This window comes from Rattus norvegicus, chromosome 1, assembly GCF_036323735.1.
Source record: "Rattus norvegicus strain BN/NHsdMcwi chromosome 1, GRCr8, whole genome shotgun sequence".
NCBI classification, from domain to species: domain Eukaryota; kingdom Metazoa; phylum Chordata; class Mammalia; order Rodentia; family Muridae; genus Rattus; species Rattus norvegicus.
In genome coordinates this window covers 27,826,677-27,852,571 of record NC_086019.1, presented here as the reverse complement: position 1 = coordinate 27,852,571, position 25,895 = coordinate 27,826,677, and the positions used below count along the sequence as shown (strand labels likewise).

At 44.0% G+C, this 25,895-nt stretch overlaps 1 protein-coding gene across 1 annotated transcript in view; it reads right to left on the bottom strand.

The window, feature by feature from the left end:
* Rnf217 (ring finger protein 217) overlaps nucleotides 1-16,831 on the bottom strand; it is a 92,065-nt gene extending 75,234 nt beyond the window's left edge. The window contains exon 1 of the mRNA NM_001106204.1: nucleotides 16,410-16,831. Within this exon, the coding sequence (NP_001099674.1) occupies nucleotides 16,410-16,517 (108 nt within the window). The 5' untranslated portion in view covers nucleotides 16,518-16,831. The remainder of the gene's footprint in view (nucleotides 1-16,409) is intronic.
* Between the last annotated feature and the right edge of the window lie 9,064 nt (nucleotides 16,832-25,895).

Genomic DNA, 25,895 nt, shown 5'->3' with positions numbered 1-25,895 from the left:
CAGTGTGTGGGAGGGAGGAGAGCTCGGTTACTCAGCATAGACCCAACAGAGCCGTCCTTTGTTTAAGCAGCCACTTTATCATTAGACACTTACTGAAAACAAAGAACAGGACAGCCACATCAAAACAGCAAGCCTGTGGATGGCGAAGCTGTGACCCCAGAGTCTGTGCCATTACATGCAGAGGAAGTGGAACTTAGAAAAGAACAGTGTTAGAAAAATAAGAATCGGGAAGAGGAATACAAGTAAACACGATTAGGTGGTGAAGCAGGGCGCAGTTACAACCAACTCATCCAACAAGGGCACTCGAGGGATAGAACTACCAGTGCCGCTGTCGCTCTAGCGCCTCTGCTATCTACAGGAGGAGGGGAAGATGGAGCTCTTGTTTGCTTCCCGGGGTGGCAGGGGCTAAGTACTGAGCATCAGATTAAGCAGAGAATTCCTTTCAAGAAAAACAAAAGGGCACTTAAAGGAGTTGAGACACAAAACTGGCTCTAATAATCGGTAAGGTAACAACAGACAGTAAAATATAAGACAGATATGTGCACCTATATTTTAGGGCAGTGACTTTTTACATAGTGTCCCCAAACCACACAAAAGCAAGCAAACGAACAGAACGCCACCCTAGACGGCTGAAATCTGGCAGGAGAATTAAGTTAAGGAGACATTTGTCTGTGTTGCCCAGGAGATAAGACTGCAGCTGGTGTACAGGGTTGCACAATCTCTAGGCCTTTCAACAGAGTGGCTGCAGGCACTGGCCAGGTCTACAGCTGCAGCAGGAGCACCCCCAACACCTTTGAAAGGCAAAAGGCAAGGAAGACGTAATGCAGACAAGCCATCTGCAGCAGCTGCATGACAGTGCAGAGCCACTGCCCCCTTTGCTGTCACAGCAACAGTCTCCTAGTCACCTCCCTGCTGTTATTCTCTCCTCTAAACACAGTTTATGCTCCACAAGGAAGGGAGAATCTTTGTAAAACATTAATGACATCGCTACAGCTGTTCCAAATGGTCTAGTGACTTTTCATCACACTTGGAATAAAGTCGATTCCGTGGAGGAGCTACAGAGTCTGACCCATAACCAGTCTGTGCACCCTCCTCCACCGCTGCACCCACGCTGCCTCCTTCCCTTCCTGAGAAAGGCCAGGCCTGGCCCTCTTTGGTGCCCTCTGAATCCTGGGCTCCAGCCTAGGCTCCACTCTGTGGGAGGTCTTAGTTCTGCTCACCACCTCTCACCCGCTCTCAGCTCTTCTTCTGTAGCTGCTACATACTGATCCAGTCCCCTCTCCAACCATGATCACCTACACATTTGCACAAATGTGTTTTGATTGTGTGTGTGTGTGTGTGTGTGTGTGTGTGTTTGCTTACTCTAACTTACAACTGCCCAGCTCTTAAACCACCTCCAAAGGCAACAGCCACTTTTCAGATACCAGCCAAGTTCCAACTTTCACTACTGAAAACACAGCTTTCTCTTCCTAGAACTACTGTCCCAGCAATCAATAACATACAATTTCATCTCATAGATCTCACCCTAATCTTTTCTTGGGGAACTTATTTTTCACCTGTTGATTTTTTTAAATGTACTGAGAAAACTGATAACGGACTACTGTGTAAAGACCCACCTGTCTCAAAATATGAGTATGTGCTCCCAAACCTTCTGTGCTCTGAAATCATTTTAATAGAATACGAACACTCGAATTGAGCTCCTCCTTCCCATGCTCCTCTTACGCCCACTGTGTACTGAAGAACAGTCTCTATAAGCTTGACTCTAGTAAAGGAAAAGCAAGCTCGGACAGTGAGATTCCTTTCTGGAGAAGTTCTGGAACTCTTGGCTGCCTATTCAGTCTGTGATTTGTTTGTCCAAAAAAAGGTGACAAAATTAATTATTCCCCCACCTTGCCAGAGCTCTGGTCTTATGATCAGCAGCAGGCAGGTCCTTTCATGACTGTGCAGGGTTAAGGATGTGGCCACTGATCAACAAGTTGCCTGTGAGAAGCCTGCCCACTTGACCTTGGCCTCATTAGCTGATGCTCTGCGTAAACCTACTGGGTCCATCTAGACTGTAGCAAACCAAGAGGATACTGAAATGGAACGAGGCACAAGATTCCGGGACTTTGTTTTCTAACATATTAAGTTTAATGAATTAATTAACCATGTAAAACCAATGCCATAGAACTGCCTTAGTTAGTTTTGAAAATCTGGTCAGCTGTTGGTGATTCTGGGTTTGTAAAGTCTGCATTCTGGTCCTTTTGACACTGATGACAATGTATCTGAGACAGTACCTCTTCCAAGGACAGATGAAAATATTGCATTGTTGCCTATGCTTGATAAATTTTAGACTCACTTTTGCCTCCCATGTGCAGCTTAAGGGAAAATTGCTACTGCTAAATATAGCACACAACCAACCACTCCTGCAGCTCAACACTACACTAAATTAGTCTTTAAGACAAGTAGACCAAATCGCTCTGAAAACTTTCATTTACATAGACACAAGCTACAAATCAGGAAAGACTTGCTATCCTTTCTGAGTTCCCAACTCAGCCTGCCCTCTGAGTATTTCCTGCTTATTAAGACTGAGACACAGGTAATGTCAGAACTCAGGACAACACAAAAAGTAAATGTTAGAATTATCTATTTCGATCCAAAACTATCCAAACTACACTTGAAACAAGATTAACTAGGAAAGAGTAAGCTTGGGTTTTTTTCAAAATCAGCAAATATTCTTATGACAGAAATATGTAACTCTGAGGTTAACAAGTAGCATACACACACATTCACACACACACATACACACACATTCACACACACATCACACACACATTCACACACACACACACTCACACACATATTCACACACACATCACACACACATACACACATTCACATACACACATTCTCACACACACATACATTCATACAACACATTCACACACACATACACACACTCACATACACACACTCACACACACATTCACATACACATTCACACACACATACACACACTCACACACACATATACACATTCACACACACACATACACACATTCACACAGTATATACGTGTGCATGCAAGCATACACATGCATACATACACACGCAGGATAAGTACATATGTGAGCATACAAGCACCCACACACATAATTTAAACTTAAATATACCAAAATATTATTCCTTTCTTAAGTTTTGGGAATCTATCATTAGGTGTGTCTTGAGAAGAGAACAATGGCAGTACATAGGGAGAAAAGCCACTCAAAGACATCAGTGGTTATGTAGGACCAAATGGGGACGCTCCACATCCAGGGCATGTCTGGAGGTGGGATGAAACTGGCCTTCTTGCCAAGGTCACATATTCAAGCAGAAAGTGTAGAACAATACCGCCACATCAAAGTCGCTTCTGAATTTACCAGACAGCTGTTCTTAGATAGATATCAACTAATTAAACTGTAACTATCGGGGAAAATACCTTATAGTCAATTGTTCCCCTGCTGTTTTTAATTGTTCAGCAACTAGGAGAAAAGGCTGTGGTGACTGTACCTGCCGCACACAAGCCAGAGCTAATCGGCCTCTCTGACACTAAGAATGGCCAAAGATCACATGAGGGAACATGGCCAGCATGAATACCACAAAGGGAAATGATTTCCAGGTAGCCTGTAATTAGCGACTCGTTCTACAGTGGAGAATGGTGCTGAGGCAGTAGATTAGGAAGAATTTAAGAGGGATTAGTCATTCATGTGAAGAACTAATCCCTGAATTAAGTTACCTGAGCCAGGGGAAAGGGCTACATCATGCAAGCGATACACCCCTCTACCGGAGATCCCCTCCATTAGAGACACCTCTATTGAAAGATACTTCTCATTAGAGATCCCTGTATTGTAGATACGCTACAGATGCCCTCTTTCACAGACCCCTCCATTACAGGTCCCCTCCATTACAGGTCCCCCTCCATTAGAGGTCCCTCTATTGTAAATCCCCCTTCCTTAGAGATCCTCCTCAATTGCAGATCCCCTCTATTGCAGATCCCTCTATTATAGGTCCTCTTTAACAGTCCCCTACATTATAGATCTCCTCTTCTTCAATGACAAGGAAGAAACTTCTGAGTATAGCACACTTGTTTCGGGAAATTTCAAGTTACTTCTTCAAGGACATTAAGTAAACAATACAATCATCTGCACATACTAGGACTACAATAAACAATGAAACTCTAATAGTGAGCTCATAAGGATTAAGTAGGAGGGGTAATTCTAAAGTATTCTTAGATACAATACCACTTCATACAGAGTCGACATGATAAAAGATCTGCTGTATCAGAAAGCTTAGAAATTTCAAGGGAAACTTTTGACTTCCACTGTGACTAAAATTCTGATACAATGAAAGGAAGCTGTACTAGCGACAATGCTTTTAAGCAATACTAATTAGAATAGTTAAGTTGAGCTTGACCCCAGAATATTTCAGTTATGGTAAAATTAAATAATTCTGAGAAGGAATAGCTTTCATAGGAGCCCTTATAAAATTATTCAAACACAAAGCACAAGTATCCAAGATTAAATTTTATTAACTGATGTAATGATATATTAGAAATGTGCGAATGGTGGGGAAAACATAAACATTAAACAAAGTAAAACTGGAAGGTGGTGGCACATGCCTTTCTTTAATCCCAGCACTTGGGAGGTAGAAGCAGGGGGATTTCTGTGAGTTTGAGGCCAGCCTGGTCTACAGAGTGAGTTGCAGAACAGCCAAGGCTACACAGAGAAACCTTGTCTTGAAAAACAACAGTAAAATATACACTCCAAAAACGTTACCACCTAAATTAACAATGTTTCTGGATTTTATCTGAAACTGTGCAGTAGCTACTAAAATAGGTCTCTAAAGTCCTTGAAGGAGTAGGGTAAACACCCCTGCCCACTGAGTGTGGGTGGGCATGTGACTGCTTTGCTCAGGTGGTGCTGAGGACTTGCACGATTAGCTGACATTAGCCTGGTTGGTCACAGGCTTTAGGGAGAGCCATCTCTGCGGCAGAACCCTGGGACAAGCAGGCGCTTTGGTAGACAGCCACAGCTGAACTCCCTGACAACAGCTGCGAGCCCAGTGAGCATGACATCGGACTACCACACACGAGAAACTCCAAGAGTGAAGTAGCCATCTGAGCAGTTCCCAAATTCCTGACCTACCGTGTCATGGTCAAAATAAAATGGTCATCTTAAGCCCCTGGGTTCTGGAAGAATTCATTAAGCAGCAGGCACAGTTTCCAGAGCAAGGGCTGTAACCAGAGAAGAAACTCTTCACTGATTGGCAGGCCAGTAGAAGACATACTTCAGCCATGGCAACAAGTCACATTCATATTTTAAATATATTGTACAATAGTATGTCAAAGATTCAAATATTTACCTTTCCAACCTAAGCTTACCCTATTTTCCACCATGCCCTTCAGTATGTATTAACTGAACACTTATCTATCCTGGATGTCAATCCAAGGTGCTGGTTATGACAACAGCGAAGGTACTGAGGAGAGTCCCACATATTCCAGAATCAGACAGCAGTCATCCTACAAGCATGTGGGAGGACATGCTGACAGAATAGAGAGGACTCTGAGAACACTGACAAGAAAGGGTCACATGGGTCTTGGCAGAGATCTGAAGGCTGAGGGGAGCTGACCACAGAGAGGACATTATGCCGTGAGAGAAGATGCTTGGTGACAGTAGGGACTAAAACCATAGGTGGGCGCGTCCTCCCATCGATGTTAGGAACCAACATGTTTGTGGGAGGTGTTGGAAGAAAAGTTCTGCAGGTTCTCAAGCAAGATGAGGAGATAGTGAGTGTTTCATTTCACAGGACCATTGTGGCTGCTAGGTTTATTTCAGTGTGGCGCCATACCTGCGATTGTCAACTAATAAGAAACAAAAGGCTCGGTTGGTCACAGCCTGCAGTCCCTGGTCACTGGTACTGGTGCACTGAGACTGTAGCAGCATCGTGCCCCTCGACGGGAGTCCATAGCTCAGAAGGCCGCTGCCTCAAGGCTCCAGAAAGTAGAAAACAGAGAGAGGCCAGGACCCCAATATCTCCTCCAAACCACGTCCACAATGTTTCCACTTCCTTATCCTAGTCCCTACTACTTAAAAATTGTATCAGTTCAGAAAACAGTCACAGCAGAAGAGCAAGGCTTCCACATCTGGTCCCTTGGGAAGACCTTCGCTGTCTAAACTATAGAATTATCCAGCACAATTCTACGTACATTGACAACACCATTGTAAATGTGTTAAATATAATGAAATAAACTTTACATGCACTATTTCCATGCCTATAACACACAGAAGAAAACCAGTATGTGTACATGTGTGAACCACATGTGTGCACGTTAGCTGCACCTAAGCTGGGTTTGCTGCATGCTGTCACACCTAGCTTTTTACCTGGGCTCCCATGCTTGTCCAGCAAGATGCTATGGAAGTGCCGAAACAAAACAGAACTAATCTCTTTATCTGCATGCTCTTTTATCATCTAATGGAAACACTAAGCAGGAAAGGGTCAATTTAGATAGAATGGAATAAGTAGAATCTACCAGAAAGAGTCTTTCATTGTTTTATAGCCATAAAAGAATAGAACGCTACTCCATATGTTGGTGGTCAGAAACAACCACCACAGAATAATATCTAACTCAAGACTGGAAGAATGCAGAGAAACAGAAGGAACAGAGAGGAGAAAATGTAGGCTCTCCTTAGCCAGGCTCCATGCTACCAAAGGCAAAGACACACACACACTCACACACACACACACATACACACACACACACAGTCTAACACGACTCTAGGCTTGGGGCTACTTGAGGCCAAAGCTCGGAAAGCACAGGAGTCATGTCACTTAGGGACATGGACACACAAAGCTCACACTCTACTAGAAAAGCAAGAGGCCACCAGTGGCCAACTGAGAAGGAGAAAGCCAAAAATGGCAATGCCTTTTAAAGAACCCTCTGACTTCGGTGTTGAGAAATAGATTGGAGATAAGATTAGAGTACAGGAATGGAGTCACCAGAATCCAGGAGGGAGACACTGAGGAGACAGCTCCACAGTTAAGAGTGCTTGTTCCCATGCTCTTCCAGAGGACCCAAGGCTCACAACTGTAACTCCAGTTCTAGGGGATACAAACACTTCTCTGCCCCTTATACACACCTACATATATGTGACATACACTCACATGCATAAACACACACACACACACACACACACACACACACACACACACACACACCAATAAAGATAAAGATAAAATGTTAAAGATGATCGGGGTGGGGAGTGAAAGGCTGGCGCAGAGGAAATGGCAGCAGAAATGAAGAGATTTATAGAACAACAGAAAACACCTTAGGGCATGGGGAGGAAAGATCCACACGCAGGGGAGACAGAAGAGCCCAGGCACACACTGAACTGGTATGAGGGATGCAAGCAGGGACTCCTGAGGCAGAAAACAGGCTCTGGGAGGGCGGAGATCAGAACAGGAGTCCGTGTTGAAAATGTAAGATGAACTGTCTACAGGTACGTGTGGGTGGGGCATTCCGCTAGAAGTGGGCAAACGATAGAGCCTTATCAAGACAGGAGGTTGGGATAATATTTTGAGGCAAAAGCATATGGAGGACCCCTAAGCAAACGCTGTGGGATGGCTTGAGGGCCATCCAGACACCATCACTAAAAGATGGTAAAGAGCAGGTTTAAATAAAGAGTGATAACCCGAAGGAAGAAAACGGGAGCACAGTCAGCAAAAGTGAGCAGCAGGTCAAGTCCCTGTTTCCTAAAGCGAGTTCCCATCGGTTGGTCACTCAGAGCCCAGGGGCCTTCTCTACTCAGTCCGGTGGGAAGTTCCCACTTTCTTAAACTGTGTAACTATGTTTCTGTTCTGTCTTCAGTTGGGAGAATTTGATTCTGTGTGATATCAACATTTCCTCCCTGGAATACTCCCTTCCTCATTTAATCTGCTTTTTACTTCACTCCATGCCTACAGTGTGATCTCAACACAGACATTAAACCCTTCCAAAGGATGCGCCCACCTCACAACTCCTCACTCCATACATCCCTCATCCCTCTCAGAGAAAATGAAAATCATTTACAATATAATGCCCCCAGTTTTGCCCAGGCCTTTGGTCAACATTGCCTTTTTGATTAGTTAACAAATTTAAAAGCTAATAAAAGGGCTGTTGGCTCCAGAGCCAAACAGGTCTGCACTTAAATCCCATGTCAACATTTGCTAACTCAGTGACTTTGAGAAAGTTATTGACTAATCGTCAGTGTTCTCGTAGAATGTCCTACTGTATTTATTCTCAACCTGGGGGGCTCAAACAACCCTTTCACGGGGGTTGCATATCGGATACCTTGCATATCAGATATTGACATTATAATTCACAACAGTAGCAAGATTACAGTTAGGAAGGATCAATAAAATAACTTTATAGTTGGGGGTCATCACAACATGAGGAACTGTAGTAAAGGGTCACACCATCAGGAAGGCTGAGAACTGCTGTCCTACTAACTATGCCTTGAATCTGAAGGCCAACAACTGACTGAGAAATGAAAGATCCGTTCACGGTTGACAACCATACAACCATCTCCTTGTTGGGAAAGATGACGGTCACTTTCAGTTATTGGCCTGCTGGCACTCAGATGCTTCAGACAGAAGATTACTCCTTCTTTCGTGTGTGTGTGTGTGTGTGTGTGTGTGTGTGTACACATGGGGGGTGTGCACACATGGACTTGCTGGTATATACTAGTGTGGAAACTAGAAGTCCAGATCAAGTACTTTCCACCTTGATTTTTTTTTGTTTGTTTTTTGTTTGTTTTACAGGATCTCTTAATAAACCAGGAACCCATCTAGCTCTGCCTTCCTGGCACTGCAGTTATAGACGAGTGCCACAGTTCCCAGCTTTTATGTGGGTTCTTGGGCTCCAAGCTCAGGAACTCACGCTTGTCCAGCAAGCACTTCTGCCCTGGCCCATGTCACCAGCCCGCCCTCCCTTTTCAAGGCATCTTTACCCACCTCTGTTTTTGACAAACTGGCTTCTCCCTCCCAAATTCTGGTTCTTTCCCGGGACCCGCACTCTATATCTGTGCAAATCAACAGGACCAGAGTCAATGCTCAGTTTCCTTCTCTATCTGTTATCACTCTCAAGGTGACCTCTGGGCTCTAGACATAAAATATTACCTAAGTGTTATCAATGGCCCAATACGTATGTACTGCTGGGACCTCTCCTCTGGTGCCTGTATCGGTCCTTCATGACCATCTCAACAGCACTTACACTCAGCCTTCCCAACTGCTCCTTTTTCCAAGCCTGGTCCTCCTATTGAGTTTCCTCATCTTTCTAAATGTTCTGACTCAGATACTGAATCACCCTCAATTGGTTTACTCTTATGTCACATGCCATCAGTAAACCCAGTAAATTGTCAGCTATATCAGTAAAATATATTCAAAATTCAAACAGTTCAAACCATACATCTCTCTCCCTTTAGTCTAAACTCTACCTTTCCTGCTTGGAATAATACCGTCATCATCAAACTGACCTTTTTACTTCTACTTCATCTTTTCAACACTTTCTCCACAGTGACTCAAAGGAACACACTTATGGCTACACTTCTGTTCAGTGCTTTCCTGTAGTTTCCATCGTATGCAGATGAAAGGCAAGCCTGCCTATGGCCTTAAATGTCTGCTTTCTGTCATCCTACCACACCCACCAGTCCTGCCACGTATCAAGCACATGGCCTCCTTGCCATTCCTGGCACACCTCTGAAATGCTATTGCCATTTTCTGTTGTGCATATGGCCTGTTCAACTGCTGGCTTACAAAGGCCTTAACTAGAACGGGACTTTGTAAGAGAAACCACTTGTAACGATGTCCCCCAAATGATGAATTTAGCAACAATCCCCTCTTTGGTATTTACCACCTTTTCCTTGTTTCTTTCTTCTCCACAGTACTCCTTACCTCTAATACAGTAAATAATTTCCATGTTATCTTCTTCATAGCCTGGCATATAAACCCCACCAAACTAGAGATTTCACTATCTTCTTTCCTTTCATCTGGAGAGAAGACAACCCTGTCTATAATCCAGAGGGTACTAACATAAAATGATGAACTGCAGATAGGAATGATTAGAGATTAGCTTTGAATGGATGGTTGTTATCAATAATTATGAACATGTACACAGCTTTAAAGCACAATTATATCAACAGAGATGACGTAAAGGGGTTGGTTGGAAGTTACAGAGAATGGGAGATATTGAACATCATATTCCTATAGACAGTGAGTTGTCACTTTAGGACGGAACCTAATTTGAGAATTTTCATTTTAGTTCAGTATGTAAAAATCCTTGTAACAAAATAAGTGTAAAGAAAAAAGAAAAACACTTTGTTTTAACTTCAGGGTTTGAGAGTGAAGCTTCCTCGCCAATCATGTGATGAGCATATTACAGCCCTGGGTTCGATCAACAGCACAAAAGAAAGTCCTTTCTTTAAACATCAGGCAAACTGTCATTAAAGAACCAAAGCAAAATTAGCTAAAATCATGTTATCTCTTAAGTTAGTGGTGTAAATATTTTAAATAAAGAGGATGGTTACAAATATTCTATTTCTAACAAATGCAATGTATTCTGAAACATACATGTTTGTGTGTGTATATACATATATATAAATATACATATACACATGAACGAGTATATACGGATTTATTATTTTCTATGAACACAGTTACAGAAATGATACATTAATTAATTAAAGGTTAGTAGGTTCCTATAATGGTCTTAAAGAAAACTACCAGAGAATGAGAAAAGGAGGAACAAGTACCTAATTACTTTAAAAAGAGCTTTTAACTGGAAACAAAAATACAAGGTTGTAAGATGGTTTCTTGAGACCATTTAACATGTCTACAGAGTAATACAAAACTAGAACGCTAGTTAGCAAATAGGGTAACTGTAAGAAACGATGTCAGCTGACTATCTTTCTTAACAAAATGCTGAGGACTCAATCTCTACAGAATACTGTTTGTCCAGCATAGCTCGTCTGGACTATGGAGTGTTTCAGGGCTAAACAATGAGTCCCAGCCACTCCAGAAGGAGAATAAAAGTCACATCTAGCCAGGTGGCAGGAGCACACGCCTTTAATCCCAGCCTTGGGGGGGTGGGCAAAAGGGAGGCAGGTCTCTCGGAGTCTGGGGCCAGCCTGTTCTACAGAGTGAGTTCCAAGACAGTCAAGGCTATCCTGACAAACCTGAGAATCCCCGTCTCAGAATAAATAAATAAATAATGAAAATCACATCGGTGTCAGCTGATACAGAGTGTCAGTAGTACTCGTAGCATTCCCTGAGATCTTTAACAGGGGAGCATGGTATAGGACTGCTCGACAGAGCCTCTCTTCCAGCCAGCTGTAAAGAAGGGAAGCAGCCAAAGGGCAGGAGGCCCAGGGTTTGCGGGCCCCAGAGCTCAGTTGGAAGAGCTCTGGATGGAAGACTGCCCTGCAGAAATTAAGTGCCAGATAAAAACAGGCTTCAAAATGAAAAAGAAAAACAGAAACAATTGGCAAGGCAAAATGGTGCAGAAAGAGAAGACAATAAGGGTACGAGTCAGAAAGGTGTGCAGACAAATGTTATCACACCCCCCAAATATGCTGGAACACACACACACACACACACACACACACACACACACACACACACACACGTGAGAGGGGCGGGGCATACAGAGGCCTTAATTCTCATTTTGGAAATCTGAAAAGTGACTCCAGAATAGACTTCATGCTCATATTACTCTCCACACTTTCAGGATCACCAAAACATTTGGCCTGGTAGGATCTGTAACTTTACCTATGTGAAGACAGTGATATTCAAACTCCACGTTCGATAAGATAGAATCGTTTATCTGCTTTAAGGAAGAGAATTTAAGCTAAACTTCTTTACCTATAAAGACTGGGTGACTTGGATTGACTAATGAGAGCTTTTTCCTTTGAGGCCTAGGTCACTTTTCTCAGATGACTACAGTAGCAGTCATGGCAGGGCATTGCCATGTAGCAGCTGTTTTCCACACACTGTGGAGAAGCAATGTGTGTCTTGCTGCTATTAATACCCAGTGGACAGGTGTATACATTCCAAGTCATACAAACCTTCCAGTATCCTGCTCTTCTCAGCGGTGTGCTAATAGCCACAGCAGCTGCACCCTGAGCCAGCCTGCTGGTCAGCTCAGGGTACTAAATGTTAATATTTCATGTTTACAAGATATTGTTCTGACTAAATCAAAATCATGAAGGAAAGACATTTGTGGATGGCTTCTGTGAAGTCAAGGCGGCAAGAGATCATCTTTCTTCCTAAAAGAATGTGGCAAAGGCCAAAGGAGTTGAGAAGATCGAAACCTGGCAGAACCTGGAACACTGGGAGACATTGCTGGCATCCTGGGGACTGTGTTGGCCGTGTGTGACACTGGGAGATGCACTTCTAAAACTGTCTGTACAAAACAGGCATAATCCTAAGCAACAAGAACCAAGGTGAGGTCCGCTCTCTGTCTTGGTGCAGCACGACATCTAAATCAGCCAGTGCAGTGACTGATGCTCTCGTCTACGGTTTAATCAAAAGGTTCAAAGAACTTAACGCACTGTAAAGTCACCCCTCTCATAGCACTGAGACACTGTAGTCCTCTCATAGCACTGTCACTGTCTTAAGAGCTGCGGCCTGTTCTGAAATGCTGCTGATACCAATTCATCACCCTTGGCCACAGCTTCTGTCCCTGAAAGAGTCTTTGCTGCCCCAAATCTGAAAGCATTTCTGGGTCCCAAATCCCTGTCTTCTTTCAAAGAACACAGCAGTGTTCCTCAGAAGAGTCCACTTAACCAGGCATGAGTCCAACTTGCAATTAATATGCATTTTTAATGTTTGTATAAAATGTTTAATACTCATTTGCTTTATGCTCTTAAGTGTTGTTAAATAGTGCACTGCACTGAGCACGCGGCACAAACTCAAAGACAGAAGTGTCGCTAATAGGTCTTTAAATACATCCTTTCCCCCCACACGTCTTAAGAAGCCTTAAAGTCAAGGCTTGCCACATTTGCTTAAGACAAAAATCTTATCAGATGAGAAAAAGAAAACATGCAACGTCTCCTCCGCCCATTTTTCCTATGTTTTTGCTGTTGTTTTGTTTTGGGCATTGTGAATCAAACATAAAGTCACACACCAGCTAAGTAAGCACTCCCCCACTGAGCTATATATAATTTAACCTCCTGCCACTCACTGCCCCCAACACACACACACACACACACACACACACACACACACACACACACACCTTCTTTAAAATCTAGAGACAAGATCTCACTACATTGCTCAGGGAAGCTTTGAACTCACAAAGTTGCCCAGGCAAGCCTTGAACTTGTGATCTCTCTGCCTCAATCTCCTAAGCAGCTGGGATTACACATCTGTACCATCAAGCCTGGCTGCAACCACACATTAAGACACAGTTTCACTCAGACACTGGTGGGTTCTCCCCAGATCACTGTCTACAGTTAAATTTCACTAATGAGAACATTTGGGCATGGATGACTGTAACACAGAGACACTTGAATATAAAGATGATGAAATCTTAAAACGCAGGATCATATCAGAAATATTACAACCATGATCTTGTATTTTACCCAACGGAAAAAGATTTGTTTGTATAAACTAAAGTTTGCTTAAACTCTTTTAGATCTAATAGTAAATGTAGCCTATTTCATTTATCTGCCTTAAGCATTTGTCTTTTAAATACAAAAACGTTCAGAGCAAAATTTCAGCACCTAAGTTTTCTGAGGTGACCTTAGGGTCTTTACAACTTCATTAACTACTGAACAAATATTTCAATAGAAATAACAAAACCGTATAGAAACTCCTGTCTTCACAGAAGCTATCTACTTAGGTACAAGATAGATTAGTGCTGTAGAGAAAAGCTAAAACCCAGGAAGAGACATAGTCTTGAGGATCTGAGTTCAAATGTCCAGCGTCCACATAAAATATGAACATGCATGCAACCCCAACATCAGGGAGCAGAGCCAGGCGGGTTCCAGGAATGCCGCCAGACAGCCTATGTGAAACACCACACTTAAGGTTCAGTAAGAGACTCTCAAAGGGAGGACAGAGATAGAGCAGGACATCCAATATCCTCCTCTGGTCTCTGTGCAAGTGAACCACTGTGCAAAAGCCACGCACATACGCATGCACATGCACGCCTACGAAGACACTCGGTGAAGACCACAAGGATGGTGTGTGAGTACAGAACCGCAGGTGCAATAGTAGACGGAACAAGCCAAGGAACAGGGAGGCAGACACCTAGAAACAGACAATATTGAAGCACCCTGAAGTGGAAGCATGCCTGCCATTCTGGGCTTAATTTGTGCTGTGACTGCTTGAAATATTGTCTATTTCTTGCTGCTAAGATTCCTGCCAGTTGCTTTGGGAGGTCAGGAACACCTGATGTCAAAGGTGGCAGACACAGTTCAGAAAGCGCTGTCACTTCCAAGGAGTCTGTTGTCTGTATGTGCTATGTGGACTTCACCCTCAACCTGTTCCTTCTCCCCCTTCTCAACGCAACTCAAAACACCAACTTCCTAAAACCAACTTATGCTGAAAAAAAATGTAAAGAAAATTGCTTCGGAGAACAGGGCCTATTGTAAAATAATCAAACTGTTAGGCAGGGTATCGACCCACCAGAAATACCGACCTTGAACACAAGGTTGTAAGGAGCACTTAACAGTTAAAGCCTGGAGTTGGGCATAATAGGACAAAGTTAATTCCAGAGCTCAGGAAGTAGAGGCAGTAGCTCAATGGTTCAAGGCCAATCTGGGGGTACTTAGCCAGTTAAAAGGCCACACTGGGCCACACAGCAACCTCCTGCCTATGAATGAATGAATGAATGAATGAATGAATGAATGAATAAGTGAACGACTAAATAAACAAATAAAAGCTAAGTACTCCTTGGTATTGGTGTTTACACTTCATTAGATGCTACTCTGTGCTACATATTTGAGTGCATTTGTTCTCACCATGACTTCTCTGGAGCAAGGTCCATTTCTTGGGAATGTCTGGATCCCACCACAAGGCTGTATATACGGACAGCAGCCTTATCCGTACAAGGATGATGTCATAGAAACAACCGCAAACAAACAGCAGACATTCCTGTCTTAAGTCCCCACTAGTGGATACATTCTAGAACAGACACCATACTCTCTCAGGGCATGTGGGTAATCTCAGCCACTTGGGCCAGGCTCCTGTGAGTGTAACATTCCATTCTGTGTAAGTTTGCCTTTGCACTTCCAGTTGGGCACACTACACCCTTTCAGACCAGACCCCATCAATGGAGCTGCCCACAAAAATACACAGGAACCACTGTTCAGACCCCTGTTCAAACTGCCTTCAGCCAATACAGGCAAACACTATCATTTGAAACTATCCGATTCGGACTATAAATCGGCGTCCAGACAGTCTGTCGGGACAAACAGGCAGGCCGAGAACCATTTCAGTGCAGGAAAGATTGGAAGACGCATTTTAAAAATATCTGAGCAGGGGCCTGGAGGATGAGGTAAAGCAGCGTCACAGAGAAGCTGGCACCTGAACAGACGAGGTTTTGAAAGATGAATGGGCCTAGGACAATCAGACACGGGATCAAAGGGCATTGGGGATTGTGCAAATTGGTGGCAGAAACACCACTGACTGGAAACCATGAAGAGGGCTGCAGTGTTTCTCAAGCTTTCCAAGAAAAAAACCAAGCCCTTTACAGGAGGGTGGAGGGAAGTTCGGTGGCTGCCTGTTTGGTTAAACCTCTGGTCTCTCTGCTTTGTTTGCCTCTTTCTGTTTTGTTTCTCTTTTAAAGAACTAAAAGTACTGTGACGGCTTAAAATTTCTGTGGAGAAAGGTATTTTACCTTCAATATAGAGGAGTGGGCAAGAGCTTTTCGTGGTATTATTATTATTATTATTATTATTATTATTATTATTTTACATTTCTCTGGCTATACAAAGGCAAGGAATTTACAATGCAGGTTATCACAGCCCTGACACACTAAATCCAAACCTTCTCTTCACCAGCTCCACAAATATTTATTTTATGCTCACTGTCTGTTAGTTTCTGGGATGCCAGGCCTGTGAGGCAGTCTTTCTCCTCTCCTCGGAACAAGCTCTTGCATGCAATCCACAGACAAAATAATCAGAGGGCAATCCACCTCATTCCTCCTGTAGCTGCCAAGCAAAACCTGAACCTCAGAGCAGAGTTAACCAGCCAATAAACCAGTGTGGGTAAAACGCACCCAGTAACAACTAGGACGCTAGCAATTGCTGAAGGCCCCGGGTAAGGGGACTTGGTCACCTCTTCCTTGCTAGGAAGCTTAATGCTTTGCCATGGTGATCAGGGCTGAGGGTGGACAGAGAGTAGTGGGGAGTTACCTGAGAGCTCAGGTAGATTTTGAGGCACTCCTCGCACACCGCCTTCTTGCAGCAGGGCAGGGGCTTGATGGGCTTGTCTTCCAGGCACACCCGGCACATCAGCACCATGAGGGGCGCATAGGGGTCCCCTACCCCGCCCAGGCCAGAGTAGGGTGGAGCTCCTAATAGGCCAGGCACGGAGAAGGGCTCCGGAGCCAGGTAGAACTCCAGCTCGATGCTGCCGCCGTCGGGGGATAGGGGGTCAGCCGGGAGCGACAGCGGGGAGCTTGGAAAGGAGGCAGGCGGACTGGCGGGAATCGGCCCCGGCGGTGCTTGAGGTGGGGACTCCGGAGGCGACGGGGACTCGGCGGAGGGGGCCTCGGGCAGGTCGCTCTCCACGCAGTACACAGAGCAGAGGACTTGCGGCTTGGCGGGGGGCGGGTGTCGCTGGGCCAGCACGTCCAGGAGCAGCCCGTCGCGGGGCTGCTGGCCGGGGGACGCCTCTGGCCCCGTTCTCTCCTCCTCGCGCTCCAGCTGTAGTTCCAGACTCTGGGGGTCCAGGGGCCCGGTGAGTGGCAGTCGCGCGGGCTGCCCCGCAGGGGCCCGGTTGCTCGCAGGCTCCGGAGCGCTCGCGTCCACGCAGCCCGGGTCTCTGCCGTCGCCGCCGCCGTTCGGTCGTGAGGAGGAGGAGGAGGAGGCGGCGGCGCGCGGCCCGGTATCCCCGGCGCGGTCCCCTCGCGGCCTGGGGGACTCGGACTGGCCCGCCGAGCCTCCGCCAGGGGCCCGCGCCTCCCGCGGCCGGCCGCTGCCGCTCACCGTGCTCTGCTCCTCGCCCATCGCCGCCCGCGGCCCGCGCCGCCGCCGCCCATCCAGCCGCCGGGACCCCCAGCCGGCGCCGGGCAGCGCGGGCAAGCGGCTCGGCTCCACTCGCGGCGGCGCTTCTGCTTCCGGGTCCCTCCTCCGGGGCCGGGACGCCCCTAGCGCCCTCCGGGGAGCCCGTGCTCCCGGGCCGCAGCGCGCGGGCAGCCGGCTCCTCCTCCTCCACCTCCTCGCTGTCGTCGTCCTCCGGTGCGGCCGGGCACCGCCTCGGGGACGCCGAGGGCCTCAGGCTGCGGGGGCCCGGCCCGCGTGCAGGTCGGGGCGGTGCCGCGGTCCCGAGAGCCCCGGGTGGGGCGGAGGAGTTCCCGGGAGGGGGGAGGAGACCGTCAGTCCCGCGCCATCCCTGTCCCCACGGCTGGGCGCGCAGCCGGCGATCCCGAGGGTCGCGGGACCAGTGGCGTCACCGAGAGGTGGCCGAGCCCGCTGGCGATGGCCGGTGCCCCCGGGGGAGAGGCGGGAGCCGGAGACCTCCCGCCCCTCACGCAGCACCTGGGGCTCTGCTCCCTCCCCCTTTCCCCACCCCTTTGGCACACACCTCCCACACCCACACACATACATACGTGCACACACACACACACACACACACACACACACACACCACGGGTGCCCGCGCACACACTTGCACACACACACACACACACACACACACACACACACACACACACACCACGGGTGCCCGCGCACACACTTGCACGCACACCGGAATGAGGGTGATCTAAGCTGAGCTGCACTCTAACCCCTAAGAGTTCACCACGCTGTGCTCTGCTTTAAGTAGAACTTCCTACAAAAAGGGCTGCAACCTAGGCTCTGGACAGAGAACACACTGGGATGTCACGCTGAAGAAGTAGAGGCGATGGTGTGCCTTCTGCCCAGTTCCCTGTTTTCTGCCTGGTGCAACAGGAAGGATCTTTGAAAACCACAAATAACCCAAAAAGCACTTGTCGCCTACTCCTCCAACTAGAATACTTACAAGCACTAACTAATCTGAGATTTACCGCTTTTCCTCTGCTCAGTTGTTCTCTCGGGAATTGTTTTTGTGGGCTTTTTGTTTTATGTTTTGTTTTCTTTCTTAACCCCTGTAAGTGGGTAGCCTGGCCTAATTAATCAGCTGCATCATCATTAGGAATCTGGGAGACTTTCATTAACATAACCATATCCATACCCAAAAACTGTTTCCAAGACAACAATTATATCTCAGCCAGAACATAATTATGTGTTGATCTATCTTTATTTTACAGGAAGTATTAGTCACCCAAACACTGGTGTGTTTTAGTTTTCTAAAGCCAATGAAAACATTTTTGGGAAACCAACCTTTTTTATTTTTTAAAACTTGGTAGGGAATTCAATTTACACATTCATGTCGAAGGAAAAAGCTGTTAAGTTTGTAGTTTTTTTTTCTTTTTTTGCATTGAAGTTGTTATTGATTTGTTCTAAAATATTTTCCGAGGGAAACACAGATGCTACAGGGGAACTAAGAATTCAGTATTGCCCAAGTGGGTTTCCGTCAGGAGCGGTTGAAGCTCAGGTACACATGAGCATGGTAAAATGCCTCCAAGATGCCCTATCACTCATTTGTCTGACCGGAGAATGAAGAATAATTATTTGGATGATTAAATGGGGCTCAAGCAGCCTGGAGAGATAGCTCATTCAATCAAACATGGCGATCTGAAGTCAATCCTCACTGCGAAAGCACAAACCCACTGTCAAGCCCAGACAGGTACCTGGGTGTGGAAGTCCAGAAGACTGGCCATCTTCCTGTGCAAGGACTACCTGCCTTTTTCGTACCAGGACTTCCTCCTGCTACATGCTACTGGCATTTCTAAACATAGGAGCATGTTATTCCCATCGTCCTCTAGGGAAATCCTCACTTGCCTGAATCCTGGGCCTGGCACCCCTAACATTTGGTCTAGGACCCACAAGTCCCCAACAGCACAAAAGAGGAATCATAATGCAATCCCACAATGGTGGTTCTTTACTCAGTTTCTCCCAGACTCATGAAGCACCAATAATAATTGTGCTGATGGAACTTCTTTTTCTTTCTTTAAAAAAAAATGGTTGAAAATATAGTTACTAGCTGGGCGGTGGTGGTGCACACCTTTACTCCCAGCACTTGGGAAGCAGAGGTAAGGTGGATCTCTCAGTTGAAGGGCACTTTTGTTCTATAGAGTGAGAGTTCTAGGACAACCAGGGCTACAATAGAAAAACTCAGTCAAAAAACAAAACAAAACAAAAAAACAAAAACAAAAAAACCCCACAACAACAGCGAAACAGGAAAATATAGTTACTATTTATATAGCAAATGTTTCATGGACATACTATGAGGTTAATATTGTCCCTGCTCAGGCCATCAGCAGACAAGCTGAATATGGCACTTTCGACAACAAAGGTATTTTTAATGCACTGCCTGTACCACTTTCAACTCTCAGCATGTCCTAACCTGAACTGAACAACTCTGATAATCCTCCACCTTTAATATCTGAGCTCAAATTCAGAATTCATTCTCAATCCAGAACCTTAGGATTACTGCTCCCAAAGACTTTGTATTACTAATCATTTCTATTACTACCTTTTTTTATCCTGCCCTTTGCATATGGCTTGCTTGGGCCTTCCTTGAAAAATTTTAGCCAGATATTAGACTAATTAAAAACCTAAAATTAGCTAATTAGAAAGAAATGATGTGATAACTTAGACGCTGAATCACTTTAGTTGGGCATATAACAGCTAGAATAAAATTCTTCTGAACTGTCGTGGAGAAAAATGCATAATATTTAAATATCATGAAACAGTTATATGTAAAGTATTCAATTTCAGGGGTAGGCAGATCTCGGCGAGTTCATAGCCAGCCTAGACTACAGAGCAAGTTCCAGGGAAGCTAGGTCTCTCATACAGAGAAATCTTGTCTTGAAAAGCAACAACAACAACAACAACAAAAAGAAGAAAAGAAAAGAAAAGAAAGAAAAAAAAAAACCCTGCTCTGGGGGCTGAGGAAATGGCTAAGCAATTAAGAGTGCTGAATGTTCTTTCAGTGGACTGGGTTCAATTCCCAGCACTGACATAGCACCTTACAACTGACTGTAGCTATTAGTTCCAGAGACTCAAACATACATGCAGGCAAAATACCAATACACATGAAATAAGATAAATTTATATCAAGGCCCATACCTAAACATAGTAAAAGCAATATACAGCAAACCAATAGCCAACATCAAACTAAATGGAGAGAATCTTGAAGCAATCCCACTAAAATCAGGGATTAGACAAGGCTGCCCACTCTCTCCTTTCCTATTCAATATAGTACTTGAAGTCCTTGCCAGAGCAATCAGACAACAAAACAATCTCAAAGGGACACAAATTGGAAAGAAGTCAAAAAATCACTATTTGCAGCTGATATGATAGTATACTAAAGTGATCCCAAAAATTCCATCAGAGAACTCCTAAACCGGATAAACAACTTCAGCAAAGTGGCTAGGTATAAAATTAACTCAAACAAATCAGTAGCCTTCCTCTACTCAAAGGATAAACTGGCTGAGAAAGAAATTAGGGGAATGACACCCTTCACAATAGTCACAAATGATATGAAATACCATAGTGTGAATCTAACCAAGCAAGTGATAGATCTGTATGACAAGAACTTCAAATCCCTGAAGAAAGAAATTGAGGAAGATCTCAGAAGATGGAAAGATCTCCCATGCTCATGGATTGGCAGGATAAATATAGTAAAAACGGCTATCTTGCCAAAAGCAATTTACAGATTCAGTGTACTCTCCATCAAAATTACAACTCACCTCTTAGAAAGATCAATATGCAAATTCATTTGGAATAACAAAAAACCCAGGAGAGTGAAAAGTATCTTCAAAAATAAAAGAAGTTCTGGGGGGATCACCATCCCTGACCTCAACCTGTATTACAGATCAATAGTGATAAAAAGAGTATGGTATTGGTATAGAGTCAGGCAGGTAGATCAATGGAATAAAATTGAAGACCCAGAAATGAACCCACACACTTATGATGATCTTTAACAAAGAAGCTTAAACCATCCAGTGGGAAAAAAGATAGCATTTTCAACAACTGGTGCTGGTTCAACTGGAGGTCAGCAAGTAGAAGAATGCAAATCGATCCATTCTTATGGCTCTGTGCAAAGCTCAAATCCAAGTGAATCATGGACCTCCACATAAAACCAGACACACTCAAACTATTAGAAGAAAAAGTGGAAAAGAGCCTGGAACACATGGGCACTGGGAAAAATTTCATGAACAGAACACCAATGGCTTATGCTCTAAGATCAAGAATTGACAAATGAGACTTCATAAAACTGCAAAGCTTCCATAAGGCAAAGAACACTGCCATTAGGACAAGACAGCAACCAACAGATTGGGAAAAGATCTTTACCAATTCTTCATCCAATAGAGGGCTAATATCCAATATATATAAAGAACTCAAGAAGTTAGATGCCAGAAAACCAAATCACCCTATTAAAAATGGGGTACAGAACTAAATGAAGAATTCTCAGCTGAAGAATATCGAATGGCTGAGAGGTACCTAAAGAAATGTTCAGCATCCTTAGTCATCAGGGAAATGAAAATCAAAACAACCCTGAGATTCCACCTCACACCAGTCACAATGGCTAAGATCAAACCTGCTGGTGAGATTGTGGAGAAAGAGGAACACTCCTCCATTGTTGGTGGTTCAACCAACTCTGGAAATCAGTCTGGAGATTCCTCAGGGAATTGGACATGAGGATCCATCTGTACCACTTGTGGACATATACCCAAAAGATCCTCTAACATATAACAAGGACCCATGCTCTACTATATTCATAGCAGCCTTATTTATAATAGCCAGAAGCAGGAAAGAGCTCAGATGTCCCTCAACAGAAGAATGGATACAGAAAATGTGGTACATTTACACAATGGAGTACTACTTAGCTATTAAAAATGATGACTTCATAGGCAAATGGATGGAACTAGACAATATCATCCTGAGTGAGGTAACCCAATCACAAAATTCACACATGGTATGCACTCACTGAAAAATGGATATTAGCCCAAAAGCTTGGAATACCTAAGATACAATCCACAGACCACATGAAGCTCAAGAAGAAGGAGGACCAAAGTGCGGATGCTTCAGTCCTTCCTAGAAGGGGAAACAAAAATAGTCATAGGAGGAGATATAGAGACAAAATTTGGAGCAGAGACTAAAGAAATGGCCATTCAAAGTCTGCCTCACCTGGGGATCCAGCCCATATACATACAGTCACCAAACCCAGTAAATATTGGGGATGCCATAAGTGCATATTGATAGGAACCTGATATAGCTGTCTCCTGAGAGGCTTTGCAAGAGCATGACAAATACAGAAGTGAATGCTCGCAGCCAATCATTGAACTGAGAATAGGGTCCCCACTGGTGAAGTTAGAGAAAGGATTGAAGGATCTGAAGGGGTTGGACAGACTCATGGCTCCAGCTGCATATGTTACAGAGGATGGTCTTGACGGGCACCAATGGGAGAAGAAGCCCTTGGTCCTGCCAAGGCTGGACTCCTCAGTGTAAGGAATGTCAGGACGGGGAGTTGGGAAGAGGTGGGTGGATAGATGGGGAAACACCCTCATAGAAACAGGGGGAGGAGAGATGGGATAGGGAAATTATGGACTGGAAATCAGGAAAGGGGATAACATTTGAAATGTAAATAAATAAAAAATATCCTGTAAAAATAATTTTACAAAAAGAATCTTAAATACTAGATTTGTGTGTTCACAGGACAGTCCTGTAAGTATTTAAAGGGGCACAAAGAAACCAATTATTTAACTAAACTGTGAAGTACCTAAGGAACAGTCTCTGGTCTCTGCTCAGCCACACAGTGGACTCTGGGCCTCACCCCGATGCTACTAAGAGAACTTAGAATTATGAAGAAAATGGGTACTGCGTGCTTAAGAGAAATACTAACAGCTTTGTCTTCCTTTTTCACCTAAACGCCTTAAGAAAACTTCAAGGAAGAAAATTTATGAAAACGTTAACAAGAACACCAAACATTGTCTTCTCTTCAAGTCAAAATAACACAATGTATGCTGAAAACAGAGGAAGCCGAGAAGTGGGAGAAAGAGGAGAAGAAAGAAGTTAGGGAGAGAGACAGAGGGTAGAGAAAGGATATGGTGGGAGAAGCTGGTTACCAGTTAGTTGAAGTCCAAACAACCACTTCAGGAAGGAACACATTGGGACGCATTGTTCTTTTATTTGAAAAATATACTGGGGAAAGGGGAGCACTAGAGAGATGGCTCAGTAGCTAAGAATACTGGCTGCTAGTGAAGAAGGCCTAGATTCAGCTTCAGCTCACAACTGACTGGTACGACCTCACTTTCACTCTCCACTGGCTTTGGTGCTCACACTCGGCATGCTTGGTGCACATTTATATGTGCAGGGAAAGCACCCATGCATATATAAAATCTCGATATATGTGAAATTGTAGGGCTTTTGTTACATTTTATTGGGTTTGTTTTTGTTTTTTACTCCTGTGCCTTTATTACTTAAGGATCTGTCCTGAACACAAGTTTTAGGGCTGCCTCTAAGTCATATGATTTGTGACCAGTTAATACCTTTCTCTGTGTATTTTATGTCATTTGTTTCAAATAGATAATCTGTAATCTCAGTAAATATGTCATGATTATATTATTAGTATCATGTTAACATTTAATGGAGCTTTTATATAATTCCTAACATAATATACCACAAATTCCTAGGAATTAAATTGCTACTGAGAACACTAAATATATTTTAAAGGCTTTTGGCACACATTATCAAAAATACTTAGAATCAATTTCTAGTCTCATCAACGTGGTAGGTACAAGATAATCTCCTTCTTTAATCAACCTAAGAATAGTTTTCTATAATGGGGGGGATGGGGAGGGGAACACCTATATAGAAGGGGAGGGAGAGGGGTTAGGGGGATGTTGGCCTGAAAACCGGGAAAGGGAATAACAATTTAAATGTAAATAAGAAATACCCAAGTTAATAAAGATGGGGAAAAAAGAATAGTTTTCTATTTACCATCAAAAATTTAATGCAGGGCTATGTTTTTTTATTTTTAATTAGAAAAAAGAGAGAGAGAAATCTCTTAGTAACTGTCAAGCCCCCTCTAGCTATGAATCATTGCATCTGCACATTCTCCGTCCCATTCCAGAGGTTAGGGTTCTGATAGTGTTGTGGTCACTGTTCTGTTACTGTGGAGAGACACCATTAGCAAAGCAACGCTCATAAAAAAAAGCACAGGCTGCTCTGACAAGTTCTGTGTCCGTCCAGAGAATGATTTATCTCAAGGATTCTCTTAGGAACCTTCTGGATTTCAATACTGCAAAAAAGCAGCCCATTGGCTTTTATAGGTTTTCATTTCACCTTTTTAATCCCGAGCAGAAAGGTGTCTGTGGGAAGATAGGGTACTTGTCATTTCAAGATAAAGACAGGAGACTATGAGGGGAATGAAAAGAAAGTTCATTTTCCTGGATGGCCTAGATAAGAAATTCCTTCATTCCCGATGGATTGACTACTTGAAATTAGCTATGATCCTTCTCTTGACAAAATCTAGCAAGAGGATTAAATGGTTCTGAAAGTTTTTAAACCAATCACTTAAGCCATCCGGCTAAATTTATTTTAAAATTATGGCAAATAATGATAGCTGTTTATCTCTTAACACACTGCTACCAAGTTGGAATGGGAAAAAGCCAGCTGCCTTTGGGGGATGTTAAATGCCACAAGCTGTTTCTCAAACACTGTGGCATCAATATAGCTCAAAATATTTTTCTCAAATACTTTTATTTAAATTTCTCAATATGCAAGTATCAAAAACAGCTTTTTATTCACACATTCATGACTCATTTACATTTTTGGGTATTTATATGACTCTGATGAGGCTCTGATGAACTTTGGGGGAATCATTTATGTTCCATAATCCTGTGGGAAAAGAACCAAAATAAGTAGGTTTGTCTCTAAGCCAGTCCTGTTTTCTATTGATGGTCAAGTTGCTTGCACTCTGTAGGCCTAAGTTTTTGCTTTTGCAAAGCATGGCAGACCTTACTGAATGGTTCTAGAGTTCATCTCATTACTAAAATTATAATTTCCTATCCAACCACCATGCTTATATGTCTTTTGTGCATAACATCTTGGTATGCATACATAGAACATATCTGAGAACTCTTGCAATTCAGTAGAGAAGACATAGATAATAGAGACATCAGACGGATCTTGTGGGTGTGATCTATAGACTCAGTTCTGTGGGAGCTTCTGTCATGGCAAACTCTATGTAGTTGGAGAAGATGGAAAAGGCAGTTTTCTATTGAGAAATGAGACTGTATGGGTGAACTCCCAGTGGCAGGTAATAAGATACCTTGAATGGCAGCTAGCAGCAGCCCTAGGTACTAATCATTTTTTTTTTTGTACAACATACAGATGACCCAAAGGTATATAGAGCCTCTAGGGGGTATAGATCCCATTTCCTCTCTGTTTTTTCTAAATACTGGCCCTTAGCCTCTGACAGGTCAGAAAGGTTCCTTATCATCTGTCTTCTGATTCATCCAAGGGAAATGACTGACAAGTGAGGAGAGGGCTGGCAGGGTGGGGTGTGTGCGTTACTTTTCTAGATCC